Source organism: Gilbertella persicaria (assembly GCF_025201335.1).
Source record: "Gilbertella persicaria strain CBS 190.32 chromosome Unknown B0P05scaffold_16, whole genome shotgun sequence".
NCBI classification, from domain to species: Eukaryota; Fungi; Mucoromycota; class Mucoromycetes; order Mucorales; family Choanephoraceae; genus Gilbertella; species Gilbertella persicaria.
Window position 1 is genome coordinate 375,410 of NW_026251977.1, and position 18,104 is coordinate 393,513.

General features: G+C 35.2%; 4 protein-coding genes across 4 annotated transcripts; all 4 read right to left on the minus strand.

Moving 5' to 3' along the window:
* Window positions 1-298: 298 nt before the first annotated feature.
* On the minus strand, window positions 299-1,781 carry B0P05DRAFT_67616 (uncharacterized protein). Its single transcript, XM_051583828.1, has one exon. It carries the CDS (start codon window positions 1,735-1,737, stop codon window positions 514-516), a length of 1,224 nt encoding a protein of 407 aa, XP_051435739.1. The 5' UTR covers window positions 1,738-1,781; the 3' UTR covers window positions 299-513.
* A 9,340-nt stretch (window positions 1,782-11,121) lies between these two features.
* Window positions 11,122-11,927, minus strand: B0P05DRAFT_67682 (uncharacterized protein). Its single transcript, XM_051583829.1, has one exon. The coding sequence runs from the start codon at window positions 11,711-11,713 to the stop codon at window positions 11,183-11,185; it is 531 nt and encodes a 176-aa protein (XP_051435740.1). The 5' UTR covers window positions 11,714-11,927; the 3' UTR covers window positions 11,122-11,182.
* A 1,921-nt stretch (window positions 11,928-13,848) lies between these two features.
* On the minus strand, window positions 13,849-16,019 carry B0P05DRAFT_508866 (uncharacterized protein). The gene is made up of 9 exons (XM_051575577.1): window positions 15,901-16,019; window positions 15,504-15,845; window positions 15,324-15,462; window positions 15,220-15,274; window positions 15,082-15,169; window positions 14,827-15,031; window positions 14,578-14,777; window positions 14,290-14,535; window positions 13,849-14,243 (listed from the first exon to the last, which is right to left on the minus strand). The coding sequence occupies exons 1-9, from the start codon at window positions 15,997-15,999 to the stop codon at window positions 14,001-14,003; spliced, it is 1,617 nt and encodes a 538-aa protein (XP_051435741.1). The 5' UTR covers window positions 16,000-16,019; the 3' UTR covers window positions 13,849-14,000.
* Window positions 16,020-16,148: 129 nt separating this feature from the next.
* B0P05DRAFT_538848 (aspartic peptidase domain-containing protein) lies at window positions 16,149-17,815 on the minus strand. Its single transcript, XM_051577885.1, has 2 exons — window positions 17,576-17,815; window positions 16,149-17,531 (listed from the first exon to the last, which is right to left on the minus strand). The coding sequence occupies exons 1-2, from the start codon at window positions 17,800-17,802 to the stop codon at window positions 16,355-16,357; spliced, it is 1,404 nt and encodes a 467-aa protein (XP_051435742.1). The 5' UTR covers window positions 17,803-17,815; the 3' UTR covers window positions 16,149-16,354.
* Between the last annotated feature and the right edge of the window lie 289 nt (window positions 17,816-18,104).

An 18,104-nucleotide genomic window follows, 5' to 3' on the forward strand; every position in this document is an offset into this window, starting at 1 on the left:
CCAATTACCAAAACTGTTAAGATAAGCATAATGATTTCGAACATATATTGTATTTGTGTCTTTGTCTTCTTCTTCTGCATGCTGATATTCTGATGCGTATTTGAGATGGCTACTATCATAAGGAGATTTAATGGGGTCAATATAACTCCCTTTAAGTGTGTTTGCCACTGATGGTTTGCGCTTAAGTATTCTATTCAAGTTAAAACTTGATTTCTCTAGTGTTGGCTTTCTGGGTGGTATAATTAAACCATAAGCAATAATTTTGCATAATGCTTCAATGCTATGGATATGAATGTTAGTTTTGTTTCATAAATCTGTATATTTACCTATAAATAATTTGTATAAAAAGAATTGGATAATGAGTCCATTGTCCACTAAATATATTCTTTTGTTCGCTTGAAGTAATTGGTACACAAGCAAGTAGAAACCAATGAATGATCATAAGAAAAAGGATAAAGGTTTCCACATATCTGGGTTTATGGTTAATAATTTTATAGTTATTTTTGGTGTTATTTACCTTTTTCGGATAAGGCTCCAAACAAATATACGAAAAGGATTTCTTGGCCCAAATAGACACAGTGAATGACCTTGAAGAGGATTAGGTATGGTATAATTAAGGGATGAAGGTATATTATGTGAAGGTATAGGTGTTTCTTCTGTTGTTTTGTTGGTTGGTTTCTTTTCCAATACGATAGAATCCTGATCAAACTCGGACTTTTCATCCAGACTCGAAGCAAAAGAAAGCCATGAATATCTATTCTTGCTGCTCTGTTTTAAAGAACAAGCTGAATTTGCATTGACTTCAGGCGAAGTTGATTCTATGATTTTTTCGTTTGTTTCAGCAGCAGCAGCAGCAGCAGTAGCAGCAGCAGAAGCTATATCCATGACAGCTGGCGAATGAGGCTGTTCTTCTTGTGATTTGAAATCGAATACTTCATTATTGGATACTTGTTCAGATTCGGGTGCTCTTGAATTGACAACTCTGTTGGCTGCTTGATATAGTATGTCTAATAAATAATATTTACTTTTAGCATCGCTCTTCTGTATCGATTGCTCTGGTCGTTCGAAATGCTGTGCTCGATGATATTGTTGATTATTGCGATCCATATAGCGATGATTGGCACTGTAAGCACGCACAGACGCACTGTTATGTATCGAAGATCCACTAACTGAAGTACCTGTGATTGTTTTGATGGGCTGCTGGCGTTTTTCTCTACCTCCTTTTGATGAACCAGAGATAGTAGACTTGAATACATCTAAATCATAGCTCCATTCACTTGCTATAGGACTGAATGCCGTGCTGGATTTTTCGGGAACATTTCGGCTAGGATTATTAGGTGTTGTTATACCCAAGCCTGCAGTGACTCTCTCGTCTACGGCACTGTTTGCTGAATAGAAATCGGTTGAAGGTTTCTGCTGAAGACGCTTTAGTCTCTCCTTTTGTAATAAAAGACGATCGAGTTTGTTTTTTCTTTGCAATAAGTCCTTTGTGAGTGGCAAAGGTGTAGGCGGTGGTATCGCACTTTGCTGTTGTTTATTTGGTGAAGGTGGCGATAGGGTATAAGGCGAAGCTGCAACGTCAGTCTTGTCATCCTCAATCGTACTTAGCTGCGAAGTATTTTGTGCAGGTTCAGTTAAGACAATTTGCGGTATTGAAGTGATAGATATCTCACTTTGAGCGGTGGGCGGCTTTCTCTCATTCTTTTTTTTATCAGACACACTATCTGAAGTCGCCATAATAAACGATCAAACAAATACTGAAACAAAAACAAAAAGAGAATCAGAAAAGCCGTACCAATGTGTGACTGATGTGCTTTTCTGTTACACATGAAAGCATTAAGCTTTAACCGAATTTGTGTTACGAAGTAGGTATTTTCTTGCATTGCTGTTTAAAAACATGGCATGAGAAAAGGATTCAATACACGGAAGTTATGTTATGTCATGAAATTTGAGAATTGTGAATTGTGGCTCGAAAGCTAGAATAAAGAAGAGGTTTTGACTGGCATTAAACCATCTTGTATTAAACATCGGCTGAATAGAGCGATCTTAGGGCGCTAGAGAGCACGTTTTCTCGGCCTAAGCTTTTTATCTGAGAACAAGTTCCCAAAAACCGCAAAAACGGATCATCGGGTTTTGTTCTTGGCACAGATTAAAAGAGAGAGAGACGGCTTTACAGCGTTTGTTGTTAATTAAAATAAATCATAATAACTGGCATAGAGAGATAAAATACCTGCTGCTCTGATCAACTATAAAAAAACAATATAGACGACATAAAGTGAGTTGAATTTTTTGAATTTCATCTTGCAAGGCGACAAAACTTGAACAAGACTTCATTGATCAGCTTTCAAAAAAAGAAACTGGTTCCCTCTCAGTATACTATAGAATAACATATTTATTTTTAGTAATTTCTATTTTATCAAAATCCAAGCGTTGCAATTGGAACAAAAATGGTATAAAAGCTATTGTGTCAAGCTCTAACCTGAGATGATTCAAATTAAAAGTTATTGGCATAGACATTGTATCATTTCTTTAGCTCTTTCAAAGCTCGATCAAATGAAAGAAGACCTATTTTCAATCAATCCTATATCGGTTGAAGCATTAAAGATTAAAGTGCTTATTATACTAAAATAGCTACATACCAAACATAAGGAGGATAATTAAGATGCTCAGCCAGTATAAAATATACAAACTATATATGTATCCTATAGATTGTTTGAAAGCTTGACATTGGAAAGATACAATGGTGCAACTAAAATTGTATTTGGACTACATCTTGTCAAGAGATTAATAGCTAAGACATAATATAGGCTGTTAAGATGCAAGATTGACATGTTCTTTTTTGAACTATAGTATGTCTAAAATTAGAACATGTCAACTTCAAAAATAAAGCCTTAGGATTAAAGACCATTCACAGCTTGATATGCGTCACTAAATGGTTATTTGCAAGTCCATTCTTTCGAGAAATATAACGCTATACACATAAAAATTAGTTATCTTGAGTCGCCTTGCCTTAGGATAGTCAATAAATTTTGCATCAAAAGTAAAAAATGATCTGTAGTTGAATAGAGGAGAACCGCAATACTTCTTAGTAAAATATAAAAACAACAAATAATAGCAATGATGAGCAAGGAACAGTAGAAGATATGTGTTTCTTATTTCCTCTTTTTTTATTGCAAAATTTATCATTGCTCAGAAACGGGTGGATTTGACACACAAACATACAATTTGAGTTGACATTAATGTTGTTAAATTTTTTGAAGATTTATTGATTGATTTATGTAAAAGGGATTTTTGAGCATGCGACTCAATTTGGGCTTAAGTTTCTTGGACTCACTCAGCTCATAAGAATGAATGTATAAAGTTCTCTTAAAAAAAACTTAAGAAAACAAGGTCAAAAGGATATGTGATGAAAAAGCGCAGATTTTGTGGTTCTGTGGAAATTTGCCTGTAAACTGAAAAGAAAGGGAGATAGCTGATAGTCAAAGAGTCGAGTCAGAAGTGGAGAATAAGCAATAGAGTAAAAGCGTTTTGGTATTAGGTAATTTGAGCATACGATGAAAATTTGTTTTCAGATGTTGAAGCTCATATTATCCAAAATAGCTAGGATAAATTGATGTTGGAAGATAGGGAAGTTGTTTGGAAAGAACAGAGGACGAGAGTTTGTGCTATTATGCGATAAAGATGTATTTCAGTCTAGACAATAACTGAGAAATGAATGTCTTTCAAGAGAGCAAACCATTTGACAATACGAGTGACAAGAAACAGTCGAGAAAAAAAGGCTGTGAGGATCAATAGAGGATAGCAATACCATAGCTAAGTGAACTTTATTAGTACCTGCTTGTACTAAGTCTTTATGCTACTTTTTCTTTTTGGCTTTGAGAGCAATTTTGAGATAGGAGAAGATGTCTTTCTATGAGATGACTGTATCAGATAGAGTATACTCTGTGGCGCCTTTCTCAGATACGGCAATAACGCGTTTAGTGGGGATCCATCTACAGCCTTAAGTGACATTATATTAACACATTGACTAGGGGATGACTGAAAAAATGCTCTTAGTGTAAATTATAACAGTTTTGTCTTCAGAAAGTAAACAATTGAATTGGCTTAATCGACAAGAAAAAATATTCCAAAACTTATAAACATTAGAACTCTTTAATGGATTTACAAGGAAACATAGGTGTGTTTAAACTTCGATGGTATTTATACCAACTTACAAATATGCCACTTGTGTACTCAAAAAAATATTCCTTAAAAAAAATAAAAACTACTTTTCAAAATAAAACAAAAATATTTATCTAAAACAAAAAAAAAAATGAAAAATAGGCTTTTTTTTATTAATTTTAAGCAAAAAAATCAAAAATTTTCTACTTTTTATGTTTTTTTTTCATTACAAAAAAATAAACGAGTCTACCAGGCAGTAATATCCTTTTTGAACTAAAACAACAGAATCATCATCCGGTAGACTCGTTTATTTATCTAAAACAAAAAAAATGAAAATTAGGCTTTTTTATTAATTTTAAGCAGAAAAACTACAAATTTTCTACTTTTTTATTTCTTGTCATTGCAGAAAATGTTTTTGATTTATTTTAGAGTAATGGTTTTAGTTTTAAATAATTATTTTTTAGAAAATATTTTTTTGAGTACACAAATGGCATATTTGTAATTTCGGCATAACTGTTAATATTTTTATTAATTTTGAAAAGGCACTGATCACGAAGGCCTGAGATCTAAGAGCCTTTGCATAATTTCTCCATCGATCTAGCTATCTTTCTCGTAGAGTTATCGCAATCTTTAGAAAGTGGCTCTGAACACCAAAATTTATGCTCGGGCCAGAAAAATAGAACAAGAAAGGTATGGTTCAGCATCTAAACTTATTCAGCCAGCGCATGATACTTTTCTCCAAGATATTAGTTTCTATTTTTTATTTGAAATCGGGCTCACAAGTCAGCTATAACCTTTCTTTGAATAAATTTTAGCATACTCTAATCAAGCAAGCGGCAGCTAAAGATCCTATTTGGAAAGCAGCTGTCAGACATCAACAGCGCCTTTACATCCCAAATGACAACTCCAGCAATCTGAGCTTTGTCTTGAACACTTTTTCTTATCAATTTTTGACCAGGTTCCCTGATGAAGCAAAGTGATTACGACAGCCATAGTAAGCATAGAAATCGTAGTACCCGTAGTAGCCATGGCAATCATACACCACAGCGTCAGCGGTTGCATTTTCCTCCACCACTTATGCTGTAGTGCTAACTCTACGAGAAAGATAGCTAGATCGATGGAGAAATTATGCAAAGGCTCTTAGATCTCAGGCCTTCGTGATCAGTGCCTTTTCAAAATTAATAAAAATATTAACAGTTATGCCGAAATTACAAATATGCCATTTGTGTACTCAAAAAAATATTTTCTAAAAAATAATTATTTAAAACTAAAACCATTACTCTAAAATAAATCAAAAACATTTTCTGCAATGACAAGAAATAAAAAAAGTAGAAAATTTGTAGTTTTTCTGCTTAAAATTAATAAAAAAGCCTAATTTTCATTTTTTTTTGTTTTAGATAAATAAACGAGTCTACCGGATGATGATTCTGTTGTTTTAGTTCAAAAAGGATATTACTGCCTGGTAGACTCGTTTATTTTTTTGTAATGAAAAAAAAACATAAAAAGTAGAAAATTTTTGATTTTTTTGCTTAAAATTAATAAAAAAAAAGCCTATTTTTCATTTTTTTTTTTTGTTTTAGATAAATATTTTTGTTTTATTTTGAAAAGTAGTTTTTATTTTTTTTAAGGAATATTTTTTTGAGTACACAAGTGGCATATTTGTAAGTTGGTATAAATACCATCGAAGTTTAAACACACCTATGTTTCCTTGTAAATCCATTATATTCATGGAAGTTCCTGACATCTATGGCTGTTGCCGTGATCTTTTTATGGTTTTAGCTTTACTTTTTGTATAGATGTCACAAACTTTAGTAGTCCCGTAACTTTCCATATTTTTTATTTATGCTGGTGTTAGCCATACACGCTTCACTGTTGACGAGTCGCTCAAATGGTCTCAATTCATGAGAAAGGAAACCCAACTAGTCTGACTACTATTTCCAAAAAAAAATCTTAAAGCATGCATCAAAAAACTTTTCTAAAGCCAATTATCGTCTTTAGGAACTGCTCAAAGTGGCTTTAGAGAATGCAAAAGCACCTTTGACCAAACTCTTTGTCTTTCTGAAATTTGTAAACTATTTCTCCACAAATGCATTCAAGGATACCCGCTTTGTACTTTATTGGTGCACCAAATGGACCTCTATGCATTCGCTTCTATCCCAAATCATCTCTACGTAACATGTCATTACAAACAATATACTCCTTTCAATATCTAACTAAATGTTTCCATTTCTTCTCTGGTTACAGAACCACGCTCAGACACACGATCATATCAATAATCTTCTCTCTATTCCTTTTTTGCCCTTGTTCTTTTAAGATGTTTTTAGCCTAGTATAGCCATCCTGATGAATCAATTGAGTCCGAGCAGTCAAAGGCCACATTAAACCATGTGTTCAAAAGGACTTTTTCTATAAAATTAATAAATCAACAAACTTTGAGCATGAATTCGGCAAAATTAAGATCAATGCACGAGTGTACTATCTGTGTCAACAGAAAAACACCTGGAAAACAATTGTTTTTAGGCTAAAAGAAAAATACACTCTCACCACAGCGTTTTTCTTCCATCGATGAAAAAAATCCTTCATATTTGATGGAAGATTTCTGCATTCAATGAAGGACTTCTTCCATCGTTTACGCTTTAGTGTCTTTAATTTTAAAAGAATTAGATCAAATTAAGAAAGAATAATAAAAGTAAAGAAAAATAAAAAAAAAAATCATAGGAACTGCACACCTGTTTGTCATTCCAAAAAAGCGGTATAGAGTCTTGCTAGAGATGTTGTGTACAACCACAGCAGTAGGAGCTACTTTTAGAAACTATTAGAACAAGAGTAGGAGAGAAAGAGAGAGAAAGCTATATGAGATCGAAACATGGCTATGAAACATTTTTTTTTGTATTGAATGAAATTTTATTAATAAAAATAAAAACATTGAAGGATGGTCAAGTGTACACAGAGTGAAGTGACTTGCCATATAATTATCTTTTGTATTGTCTATTAAGCAGTTTTGTTCTTCATTTTTGATATCTTGAGTATTTCTTTGGTGATTCTTTTGGAAATTCTTTCAGGGTCAAAGGACACTCCATGGAAATGTTGTTGGAAATGACCGCCCCAGATTGATCTGATAATTGTCGCAAAGAAGTCAAATATATTGATCTTGACATCTAAGTTGTAAATGAGGTATCTTGATAGTGTGAGATTTTTAAGATCTTGGAATATTTTATCTGAATCAATTTCGATTGGGTAGCCAAGGAACTTGTTGAATATATCTTGCCAAATCATTGCCTTATTACCACAAGAGATCAGTAGGTGTTTGGCATCTTCTATTTCATTGCAACTGACACATCGATCATTTTCGATGTCTTTTATTTTTCTTTGGAATAGGAATTCTCTGCTTGGGATTCTGCTGTGTATCATTTTGAACCAGATGTTCCTCACGGATTGATGCATTGGTGCCTTATAGAATTGTTTCCATTGACGGGACTTGATGTTGGCATTGAAGTCGCTTGGCATTTGCAATGGAATGTTTTCCAGCATTATTCTTCTGACGCCTTGGTTGTTCAGGGACAAAATTTCACTGTTTTCATATTGTAGCTCCTTCAGATACTTCTTAAAGCCCACGCAGTGCTGAGTCTTTCCTATGGTATTTTGTTCGATATGTCGCAGAAAGAATTGCTTGAACTGTAATGTATTGCAGGAAGTGTATCTCTTCAATTTTGCTAGTATTACTGGTCTATTACAATGGAGTTTGCTTTTGAAGGCAATACGGTTGGTTGTTAAGTCAAGGTTAAAAAAAATGTTGAACTAGGCTTTTCTTTGCGGTTGGACTGCCAATGAATTTCAGCTCAGCGTTGTCTTCCCAGTCTTTGAAAACAGCTGAAAGTGGTAGGGTCATACAATCGATAGCTGATAATGATATTTGGGCTTCGTCTTTTGGTCTACAGAATTTTGTCAAAACATCCATTGTTTCAAAGATCGGTCTAAGTGCACCCTCCTTGTTCACAGATGTTTTGTATCTAGAGTCGGGGAAGAGCACAATGGATTCAAGGCTTGGGTTATTTGTTTCAACTTGAAGAATGTATACCATCATATTATACAGGTACTTTGGGATTCGTTTGAATTGCTCATAGTTGAGCAGAGCTTCAATATATCTCATCTGTAGAGATCCTTGTTGGGCAAACGAGTTTAACTGTCCCAGACCTCCTTCAGCCTTAGGCAGGTAAAAGACATCCTTCTTGATTTGCAGTTTCTTCTCATCGACTGTATATTGGTAAATGATTGAGTTCAAGGTCGAAAGTACAGCTTTGGGTAGTAGTGTCAATCTGAGCACATGCCATAGTTTGGAGAGTATTATTGTGTTGGCTATATTTGCCCTACCGTACATAGAGATATTTCTTGTTTTGAAAAAGGCCACTTGAGCTCTAATTCTTCCAGTCATTTCGGCCACAAACACATTTCTCTGTTGTTTTGTTACGTAAATTGGGTATCCAGGGTATTTGATATAATCAGCACTGTTGTAGTCGTACCATTTCATACGTTGTTGGATGTACGTTTTCAATCTTACCCCAAAATATCCATTCATTTTATCTCCATGTAGTGGAAAGGCTTGGGACTTTTCGTAGTTAATCTTGGAGTTTGACGCTTGACTATATGTCTTGAGACATTCTTCCGTTTGCATATACTCCGATCTAGATTTGACAAATATGATAATATCATCTGCATAGGCTAAGACCTTGACAGGTGGTGGAGGAGTGAGTTGAACTGTTCTTTGATCTGCTGGTTTGGTAGCTTGAATTGGATATCCTGAGATACTGTCATTGTTAATAATTGTTAGCAGGAATGGCTCAATGGCAAAGTTGAAAAGTATTGGTGATATAGAGTCTCCTTGTCTTAGTCCTCTTCGCTGTTTCACTGGATTTGATAGAAACCCATTCATGTTGATGAAGATTTCATTGTCAAAGAAAAGGTTCTGTATGCATCTAACAAATTCGTTAGGAAAGCCAAACTTCAATAGTACTTGTGTAAGATAGTATGGATGAACTCTGTCATAAGCTTTGTTATTATCAAGCATCACTCCAACGTATTCTTCAAATTCTTGGTTGTTTCCTGCTCTGGTCATTTTGGCATTGTCGATCATCATTCTAAGAGCTAAACCTTGGTCTCCAATAAAACGTCCTGGCATAAATCCAGTTTGGAATTTGGTGATAAGCCGATTGGCGATTTCCATTATTCTTGCATTCATTAGCCTAGTGAAAACTTTACAGTCTGTATTTATCAGCGTGATTGGTCTCCAGTTTCCTAAGTCTGATAAGTCCCCTTTTTTTGGTAGCAATACAGCACACGCTTGCTGCCATGATCTTGGAAATTTTCCTAGCTTGATAGCATCATTGTAGACTTGTGTTATGATATCTCGACAGCTTGGTTGGTTAACGATGATATTGAGTATCTCATATGGGATGCCATCTAGCCCTGGGCTACTTTTACGTGAACTTCTTTGTATACCTAGTATGATGTCTTCATAGTAAATCTCTTCAATCAATCTGTCGCTCTCTTCTTTAGACACGACTTTGTTAATTTGGTTCGTCATAGATTCTAAACTGTTTATGTCAATTCTCTCTTCTGTATACAACTTGGAGTAGAACGATTGGACAGCTTCTAGCTTGGAGTTAGTGTCTGTACATTCATTACCAGTGGCTGGATGTTTCAAAATGCCCATTGTCTTTTTCTCTTGTCGCCGCTTGATAGTGCTTTTGATGTAGGATGGAGACTTTTCGTTGTTTTTCATCCATCTCTGACCGGCTCTGAGTCTATCTGTATTGCTTTTCTCTTCCTGTAGTTTGGTGATTTGACTCTGGACTGGAGGTAGTAGTGCATTCAAACATACAGGGTCTTGACCATAGAGTCGTAGCAACTTGTTTCGTTCTCCATTCAGTTCTTTCAACCTCTTTTCTCTCCACTGGTTATGGTGACGGCAGAAGTTGACTGTTACTTCCTTAACCATATTTTTAATTGAATCCCACTTGTCTTGTGCTGACATTGCCGGGTCTAACTTATGTTGTATATATTTGTCAAGTTCACTTTTCAGTTTGTTAGTATATCTTTCATTTTTGGCAAGATAGGGATTGCCTCTCTATATGCCTTTCCCATTGTTCTGTAGCTCAATAGTCAGAGTTTTCTTTAGTAGTGCATGGTCTGTGTGTTTGTCACTCAGGAATTCTACTTCGCCATCGGACATTTGCTTGAAAGTGTTGAGTCCTGCAAATATGTAGTCAATGGTTGATAAAGATGCCTTGTCGCTTCGCTTTTGGATGCAAGTATAGTCGTATCGCTCGCCTTGTTGATTTATGCAGTCTTTCATATGACCCTTGATGAATTCGATCAGTTGTTGAGGTTTAGCTTTTGTTCTTGTAGAGTGTTTGCTTGCGCTATCAAAACTAAAATTAAAATCACCAGCCATGATTAGGTCGGGAATCATCTCGGGCGTCTTGAGTAGTAGATTGACTATTGTTTTAAAAAAAATTGTTTCTCTCAGTCATCTGTTCAGTTTTTAGGCCTGATTGTGCATATAGGTTCATGATGTATACAGGCGGAGTAGAGTTGTCAACCGTTGTTAGCTTAGCTAGTATCGTTCTTCCATCTTTAGATACTTTGATTTCCTCTAGATTTAGAGCATTGTTGAAGTTGATTATTGAGCAATGTTTTGTCCAAATTGCTTGATGATAGTTGAACTTGAATTTCATATTGTTTATGGTTTCTTCAAAGGTGAGAGTTGGTATATTGGTTTCTTGACATAGAAGCACATTCAATTTCTTGCTCTTCAGTAAAGCAATAAAATCGTCTGTGGTTTGTTGATTAGTGTTCATATGTAAGTTTCTGCAGTTGGCAGAATCTATTTTAATGTGTAAGTGTTTGTATGTATTCATTTTTTTTTTGTATAAATATATTTTTTTTAACTCTTTTTTTTAACTCTTTTTTTTTACTTCTTTTTTTTTTTACTTCTTTTTTTTTTTTTTTTTAAGAACCAATTATTAGTCCAGCTCATTCATTTTCTCCCCACCATTTTCAGGAGAAGGAGAAGACGTTTGAGTGACAGTTTCACTTTCTATGTTTTTGTTGAGTCTTTTAGTATTTGGAGTCAAAGATTCTCTTGTTTCAGGAGAGAGAGCGTCTTCCAAATTACGCTTTGTAATTGACCTGTTTAGTTTGCTTTTCTCTTTACTAGTCAAACTGACTGAGTGTCTGAGAGTGATGATATCGTCTAGCTTTTTGGTTTGTTGACTTCTGGAACTTCTTGGTGTAGAGACTGACCTGGTGGGAACGGCTTCCTTCATAGGCTGGCTTGGTTCGCTAGTACATCTACTCATCATTACATTTCTGTTCTCCAAGTCTACTACTTCTTCCATAATAGTCGTTTCACTTTCTACTGCCTGTGGCTTTGTATCATTCTTGAGTAAATCGAGCAAGTTGATTTCCCGTCTAGTTCCTGCAGCGTTGGTGGTTATAAAGTCAGATGTCATACTTGACTCCTCTTCAGGTACAGACTTTCCAATTTTGGACATTCCTGCTTGTTTGTTTGCTTTGGGTTCACGATTCCAAGGTGCCGTAGAGCGTTTCGCTTGCAAGTGGTTAGGGATCTTGCAGCGGAAACATAGCTTTCTGACTCTTTGGGGCAGTCAAGTTTGATGTGTTCGTCCGTATGACAGTCAGCGCAAATATGCTTCATTTGAGACCAAACGATGTTCAGTAATACTCCTGGGGAACCTACAAGTTCCACTTGGGGAGTGAGCTCAGCTGCATACGTTGCTTCTTTTAATTTATCCCTATTGAGTGTAGTAAAACCGCGACCGGTGAACCAATCGGAGTCAGCGCACTTGGAGATTCCAATATTCAAAATGTCGCCAAAGCGTTCAAAGGTATTGATCAATGCTGTCTTCAATACTTCTTCTTCCATGAGGGGAATTTCAGATATACCAATGTTGATTACCATTGCAGAATGGTCAAGGGTCTTGTTCAGTTCAATTTTCTTTCCATTCACTACAAATTCTTTAAGGAGAGCGTCTCTACATGCGTTTTCAGTCGAGAAACCAAGCTCTATAGCCTTTCTTTTGTTCTTGCCAATTACTCTAGATTTGAGGCCAAGGCATTTAGGAAATTGTCCGCGCAATATTTTGAGTAAAGACTTGTCTTTAAATTCCATGCCCAAAAATTGGGCGCAGTCGATTACAATTGAGTTTCGTTCTTTAGCTTCCACAAAGGTTGAATAGGCGTTGAGAGGTTTAAAACTACCATTCTCAACATTTGGTGACACTTTAAAGATGTGTCGTTTTTGAGCTTTAAGTGCGTCTTTAAAAGATTGATAAGAGAATAGTTGATTGCTTGGATTATGGCTAGAGTCCAACGTTGAACCGCCTTGTGGGGAGGTCCTACGGTTATCACTCTGCTAATTAAGCGAAAGAGCCATGTCTTCGTGGCTATAAAACATATACTTTAAATCCTTTCAATTCGTAATGTCTTTCAAGTATTCGCGACACGTAAGATTTCTCTGTTCCTGCTGCACCAGACACAAAAGCAAATGAGTTTGTTTCCAATTTGTAAATGATTTAGTTGTAAACAATCTTCTGGGTACTATTGGCATTTCGTAACGTGGTTATCAATTCATTTTAGCAGGCTTCTAAACCTCTTTCTACATTAACTACATCACCTAAAAATTGTATATTCACTCTTCTGTAAAATTTAATTCCTCCTTAATTTACAGGTAGATTGATCAAGTGTTCATAATAATCTACAAGTGGATGTTATTTAAAGATACATTTTAATTGCATTCATTTGCCTTTCCAAGGTCCATAAATAGATAGCTCTTTTTTAAAAGTAATCGAGAAGATTGCTTTTTTTATAACAATCTGCTGATAGTAAAAGTTTTTTTCCATTCATTCTATTTAGTTGAACGTTCTCTAAAGAAAGTGGTTTACCATCTATCAACTGATATAACTTTTTACCGCAATGAACATAGTCAGGCAAAGGTATTAGATAAAAAATTTGATGAGCAAACTTGGTCATAAGAGCACTTTTTTCTGCATAGTTTCTTTCGTAAGATCTAAAGAATTCTGGTATGGTTAATTGAGAAGCATCGTCGCGTTTCTCATAGATTCCTAAAGATGTCAAGAATTAGTCTACTAGTACGTTTTATATTCTTTTTGTTTGATACATTACTAACATAAGTTTTTGAATAAATCTCTTTTAAATCAGAGTCTAGCTCTTTGATATCATTTCTTAATTTTTCTGTATCTTGACCAAGTAAATTCGTATTGAGAAACAATACACTTCTAAAATTGCTATGTTTACGCCATCCCAACAGCACCAACAATTCTCATAGCATAATGCTCTCTTTTTGACACATACGATGTTCTTTTGTAATAGCCTTGGTTTTGCAATTATGTATTTTTGAGAACAGCCTTTGCCTTTTAATCATCTTCTGCTAAGTATTTTACGAGATATCTAACAGCTTGTGGTCCATCGTTGTATTGAATATCCATGCTTGTTCTGAATATGCTAGCAGATACGGATTATATACAGTGGCCAAAAATTTTCTAAAATTACAACCAGCTTATGATATCAGAAAATATTATATTGAACGAAGTAAATATCTAATAATATTGTATAAAATTTATATGTTCCTCTATAAAACTATATCTGTGGGGTAGAAATTATTATTTTATGTAAGATAATTTTTGGTCACTGTGTATGTTTACAATCATTGAAACTAGTCTTGCTTTTATCGTGACAATTTCTATCAAATAAGGAAAGTGGTAATCTTTATTCGTTTAGAATATTTACAGAGGGAAGGTATCATATTAAATTGAAGGGTAATTCACCATCGCCTTTCGCGCCATCAATGCGCTCCAAGACAGGTAAAATCTTTTCCCATATCGCAGTACCTTTCTTATAGAACTCAACATGGCAATCTGTGTACGCCAACAAACCTTGTTTTAATTCCACCATTCTTGTCTTTTGAAAGATATCATATTCCTTCATGACTTGATTCGAGAAAGCACTGGACTCATCATTTGCTCTAGCTACTTCCTCCTGTAACTATATATCATTGTTTAGATAAATCTCATACGTAATTTTTTTGTACCTCTTTGATTCGTATCTCAAGTCGCTTCAGTTTATCGCGCTTTGCTTTCTCCATATTAACACCACGTACTTCATTCAGCTTGTCGGTCACATAGTCTGTAATATACATGCCGCCTACACCTACACCACGATCATTGAATTTGCGACCAGGAAACTGTGTTCTTTCACGAAGTAATTCTGTTTGTTGTAAATACACAGACAGTTCTTCAAAATCCAATTGTTTCTGATCTCTTGCTTTCAAAACATCCTACTGGATGTTAGCAAAATGTGTACTATGCATTCAGCATACCTTGGCTGCATAGCAATAAGCCAGTAATTCATGAATTTCGTTCAAGAATTGAAGTTCTTCTTTTTCTGTCATTTCTTTCATGGCTTTAGAATATGCTCTTGAAGCTTCGGCAAATTGAGAAAGTGAATATGTGATATTTGTCTCTAGGGCAGAGAGGCCTTGAACGCTGTTTGCAAAACTAATATAATCATTCTGTAGATCTAAATTTGATTTGTTAGAAAACTATATACAATTTTGTGTTTCTTATACCTTGTTGTCTTTTATTGATCCGCATATAAAGTCTTTCTACTGTATTCAGATCTTCTTCCAATCGATTGATATTTTCTTTCATAGATTCAAATCGCTCATCTGGCTTCTTTAGTTTTGCGAATGCATTGACTAGTGTATCACTGATAGAGTCAAGTAAAGAAGATGAAGTTGGGATATGTGCCATTTGAGCTCGTTTATCGGTTCTCTAGTGTATACGAATCAGTCTCTTTCTCTCTCTTTGCTATAGTTGCTTACAAAATCATTGGATTCTAAAAAGATACGAGTAGATTGTGACTTCTGTAACAAAGGGTGTCTTGCTATTCTGTCTAGGAACCACTGCAAACTGATAAAAAAGATAAGTATTGCTTATTAATACTCTACATGTAATCCAACCTCAACAATCGTCTCGAGATAAATTCCGAACTAAATCTATCGCCTTTGATGTATTCTAATTTGTATAAGTATGACCAAACATAAGTGCATGTATCTTTATGTACCTAAGCGATGCTTTTCTGGTAAAGGAGGAATAATACAAGCAGGATGTTCTAGACTTAGCGCTCTATGTAACCAAAGAAAGTCTTGGTATCGGCGTCTGACTGGTCTTGGATTGGTTGAGTTAAATGTTTCTACTTCTGTCTACAACAAGTTAGTATTGGTAGGCAAATGCCTATACATACCTTGGTAGTCAAAAGATACATAATAAAAGCTCCTTGAGGATCATGATGCTTCTGAGGATCACTGATAGCAATGGTCATTGGAAGTACTTCCACAGTCTCCATAGTAACTGGCTTTGACTTAGGAGCTACAAAAGGTGCCTTTGGTTGTGGAGAAGGTGTATTATTGGTGACTATAAATGAGTCAGACGAGTCAAGAATAGGCGAAGAGGAAGGGATAATGGGAGGAAGAGAATTCGCTGTACTCTCAGTCGCTATAGGCGCAGTAGCAGTAGTAGTAGTAGTATTAGTAGTAGTAGTAGTAGTAGTAGTAGTAGTAGTAGTATCATAAGGGTAAAAGCCATTCTAATATCAAATAAATTAATAAAATAAAATAAAATATAGATTAAAGAAAGAATACCTCTTCACTATATCGAGACAGTGGGTCGTCAAAGTCAAGATGAGGTGTTGAGACGTCAGTTGTTGCGTGCACATCCCACTTTATATAATCTTCGTTCATGTTTTTTTTTGTCAATTACTGCAAATAAAGAAAGAAATGAAATGAAATAGCGCTATCTGCTCTCTTTTTTTATACTCAAGTCACAAGGCAGCTCGACACTATGTCATTTTATGGCGCATAAATATCTCTTTTTTTTTATGTAAATTGATAGACACTCTTCTTCAAAGAATGTGGCAGTTGTAATTCGTGTAATTAGATAAAATAACTAGTTTTATTATAGCAAGTGGTTTTTTTATTTTACAGTTTAAAACCATTCGTGTAGGCTAGCATTAATAGCCAGTAATATTGCCGTATTCTAGTCATGTTGAATGTGTGCATAAACATATTAAAAGACAGAAGAAAGGAGAAGAGAGAGTTATAGAGTAAGAATAATAAGTAAAATACTAAAAATGAAGAATGCATGTGTGCAAGATACGTGCGTACTACTAGAAATAACCTTGGTGTCTGTTGTTATATTGCTGGAGTTGCTTGTTACTGAGGAATCAGATCCTACTGCACTAGCAACACCAATCCGGTTCTGATCAATGTCATATACTTGAAAAAAGCTTCTTAATACAGACTGTCCGAGGAAGATGGATTTACTTGTAGGTACAATACCAACCATACATATGGAAGCTGTCGCCATTGAATTTGCGTCAAGTGGGAAAATAAGATCAGAAATAGGTACATTCAAGACGACAGGGTTGTCTGATACTTGATTGCTTGTTGATAACATAAATTGAACTGTAATGTTTTCTTGAGCAAGAGAGCAATTGACTTGAAAGTAATTATTGTTTGCGTCATAAGCTAGATTATGATTGCCAAAAGCTGCTTCAAATAAAGGCTCAATGACTTGTGTAGGAAGGTAAGTTAAGGTAGTGCCTGTGTCAAATACGAAATTGGTGGTAGATTCAAACGTGAGGCTTAATTTCTTGGCACCTGAGCTTGAGACGCCCAGACCTTGGCCGTAAGTTTGCCAATATCCATAATCTGCTTGTGTGCCTTGTTTTGTTGTTTTTGAGACGGGTACATAAATTAAAGCGCCCTTGTATTTTGTTGTATCAATACCACCAAATATAACTTGACCAGCATTACCTGTTGCATCGGAGCTGTTGAGGAAGATGGAAAATACATGCTGAGAAATCTTCTGTTGTTCTTTCAAGCTAAAAAAGAAAGGCATGTATTCTTTTTGAGTAGATGCTGTAATAAGAGGATATGCGAGTCCAAAAATACCATTCATACGATGTTCTTGACTGTAGGTGGTCAAATTATCTGTTGAGCCTGCAGTAGGAGTATAAGACTCACCCGTAAGTGTTTGTAATTGTGTTAATATGTTCTTTGTAGTATTGACAATGCCAAATTGTTGATTTTGTATAGTAGCACCACCAATAGTGATAATATCTTGTGCATAAAGGCCGCTGGCAGAACCAACTCCATAAGTAATGTTAAAGTTCTGACCTAATGATTTGAATGTACTTGAATTGGACTCAACAAATTTGGCAAAAGGGCAGAAAGAAGAAGGGCATTTTGATCCAGGTACCCATAAATCAGCACTAACATTTCATGAATATGAGCTTTAAATTGAAACCATAATTACCTTCCAGTATCAAGAGCAAGCTCAAATGTTTGAGGTGGTGTACCAACTTCAATTCTTACTAAATAAATCGAACCATTGTCATTGTAAACGTTTGTATTAAATTCATCTCTTTTGTACAATTCATGTTGTGTCCTCTTCTGAATGATGGGAAGACGAATGAGTTTAGCCTCTTCTTGTGAGTTGGCAATAGCAATCAGAGATGCTACAATTATTATAAAGAGCTTCATGAAAAGAGAAAAAGAGAACAAGAAAATCCAAGTTTTCTCTAAATTTGTTACTGTAAGCCAATCCAAGGTACCACAGCTTTATTGTGCTTAATTAATAGTAGTACAAAGAAAGGTCAAGCACAACATTGGCCTTATTGTCATATGTTACCTCGTGTTTAAGCTATATATTATTGTATATGTGGAATATAGTTGTATAGAATTTATGCAAGTGATTCAATTCATTCATTGCTGTCATTAAATGTATCTTTATGCACCGCACTCTTCTTTATGTCTATCAATGGTTAGAACGAGCAGCACTACAT

Bases quoted from the DNA above. Each gene is read 5' to 3' on its own strand.
- B0P05DRAFT_508866 (XM_051575577.1), bottom strand. From the start codon at position 15,999: ATGAACGAAGATTATATAAAGTGGGATGTGCACGCAACAACTGACGTC. The intron at 15,463-15,503 runs GTATGTATAGGC...AACTTGTTGTAG, and splicing joins TGTATCTTTTGACTACCAAG to ACAGAAGTAGAAACATTTAA. The intron at 15,275-15,323 runs GTACATAAAGAT...TATACAAATTAG, and splicing joins ACCAGAAAAGCATCGCTTAG to AATACATCAAAGGCGATAGA.
- B0P05DRAFT_538848 (XM_051577885.1), bottom strand. From the start codon at position 17,802: ATGAAGCTCTTTATAATAATTGTAGCATCTCTGATTGCTATTGCCAAC. The intron at 17,532-17,575 runs GTAATTATGGTT...ATGAAATGTTAG, and splicing joins CTTGCTCTTGATACTGGAAG to TGCTGATTTATGGGTACCTG.
- B0P05DRAFT_67682 (XM_051583829.1), bottom strand. From the start codon at position 11,713: ATGTCCAAAATTGGAAAGTCTGTACCTGAAGAGGAGTCAAGTATGACA.
- B0P05DRAFT_67616 (XM_051583828.1), bottom strand. From the start codon at position 1,737: ATGGCGACTTCAGATAGTGTGTCTGATAAAAAAAAGAATGAGAGAAAG.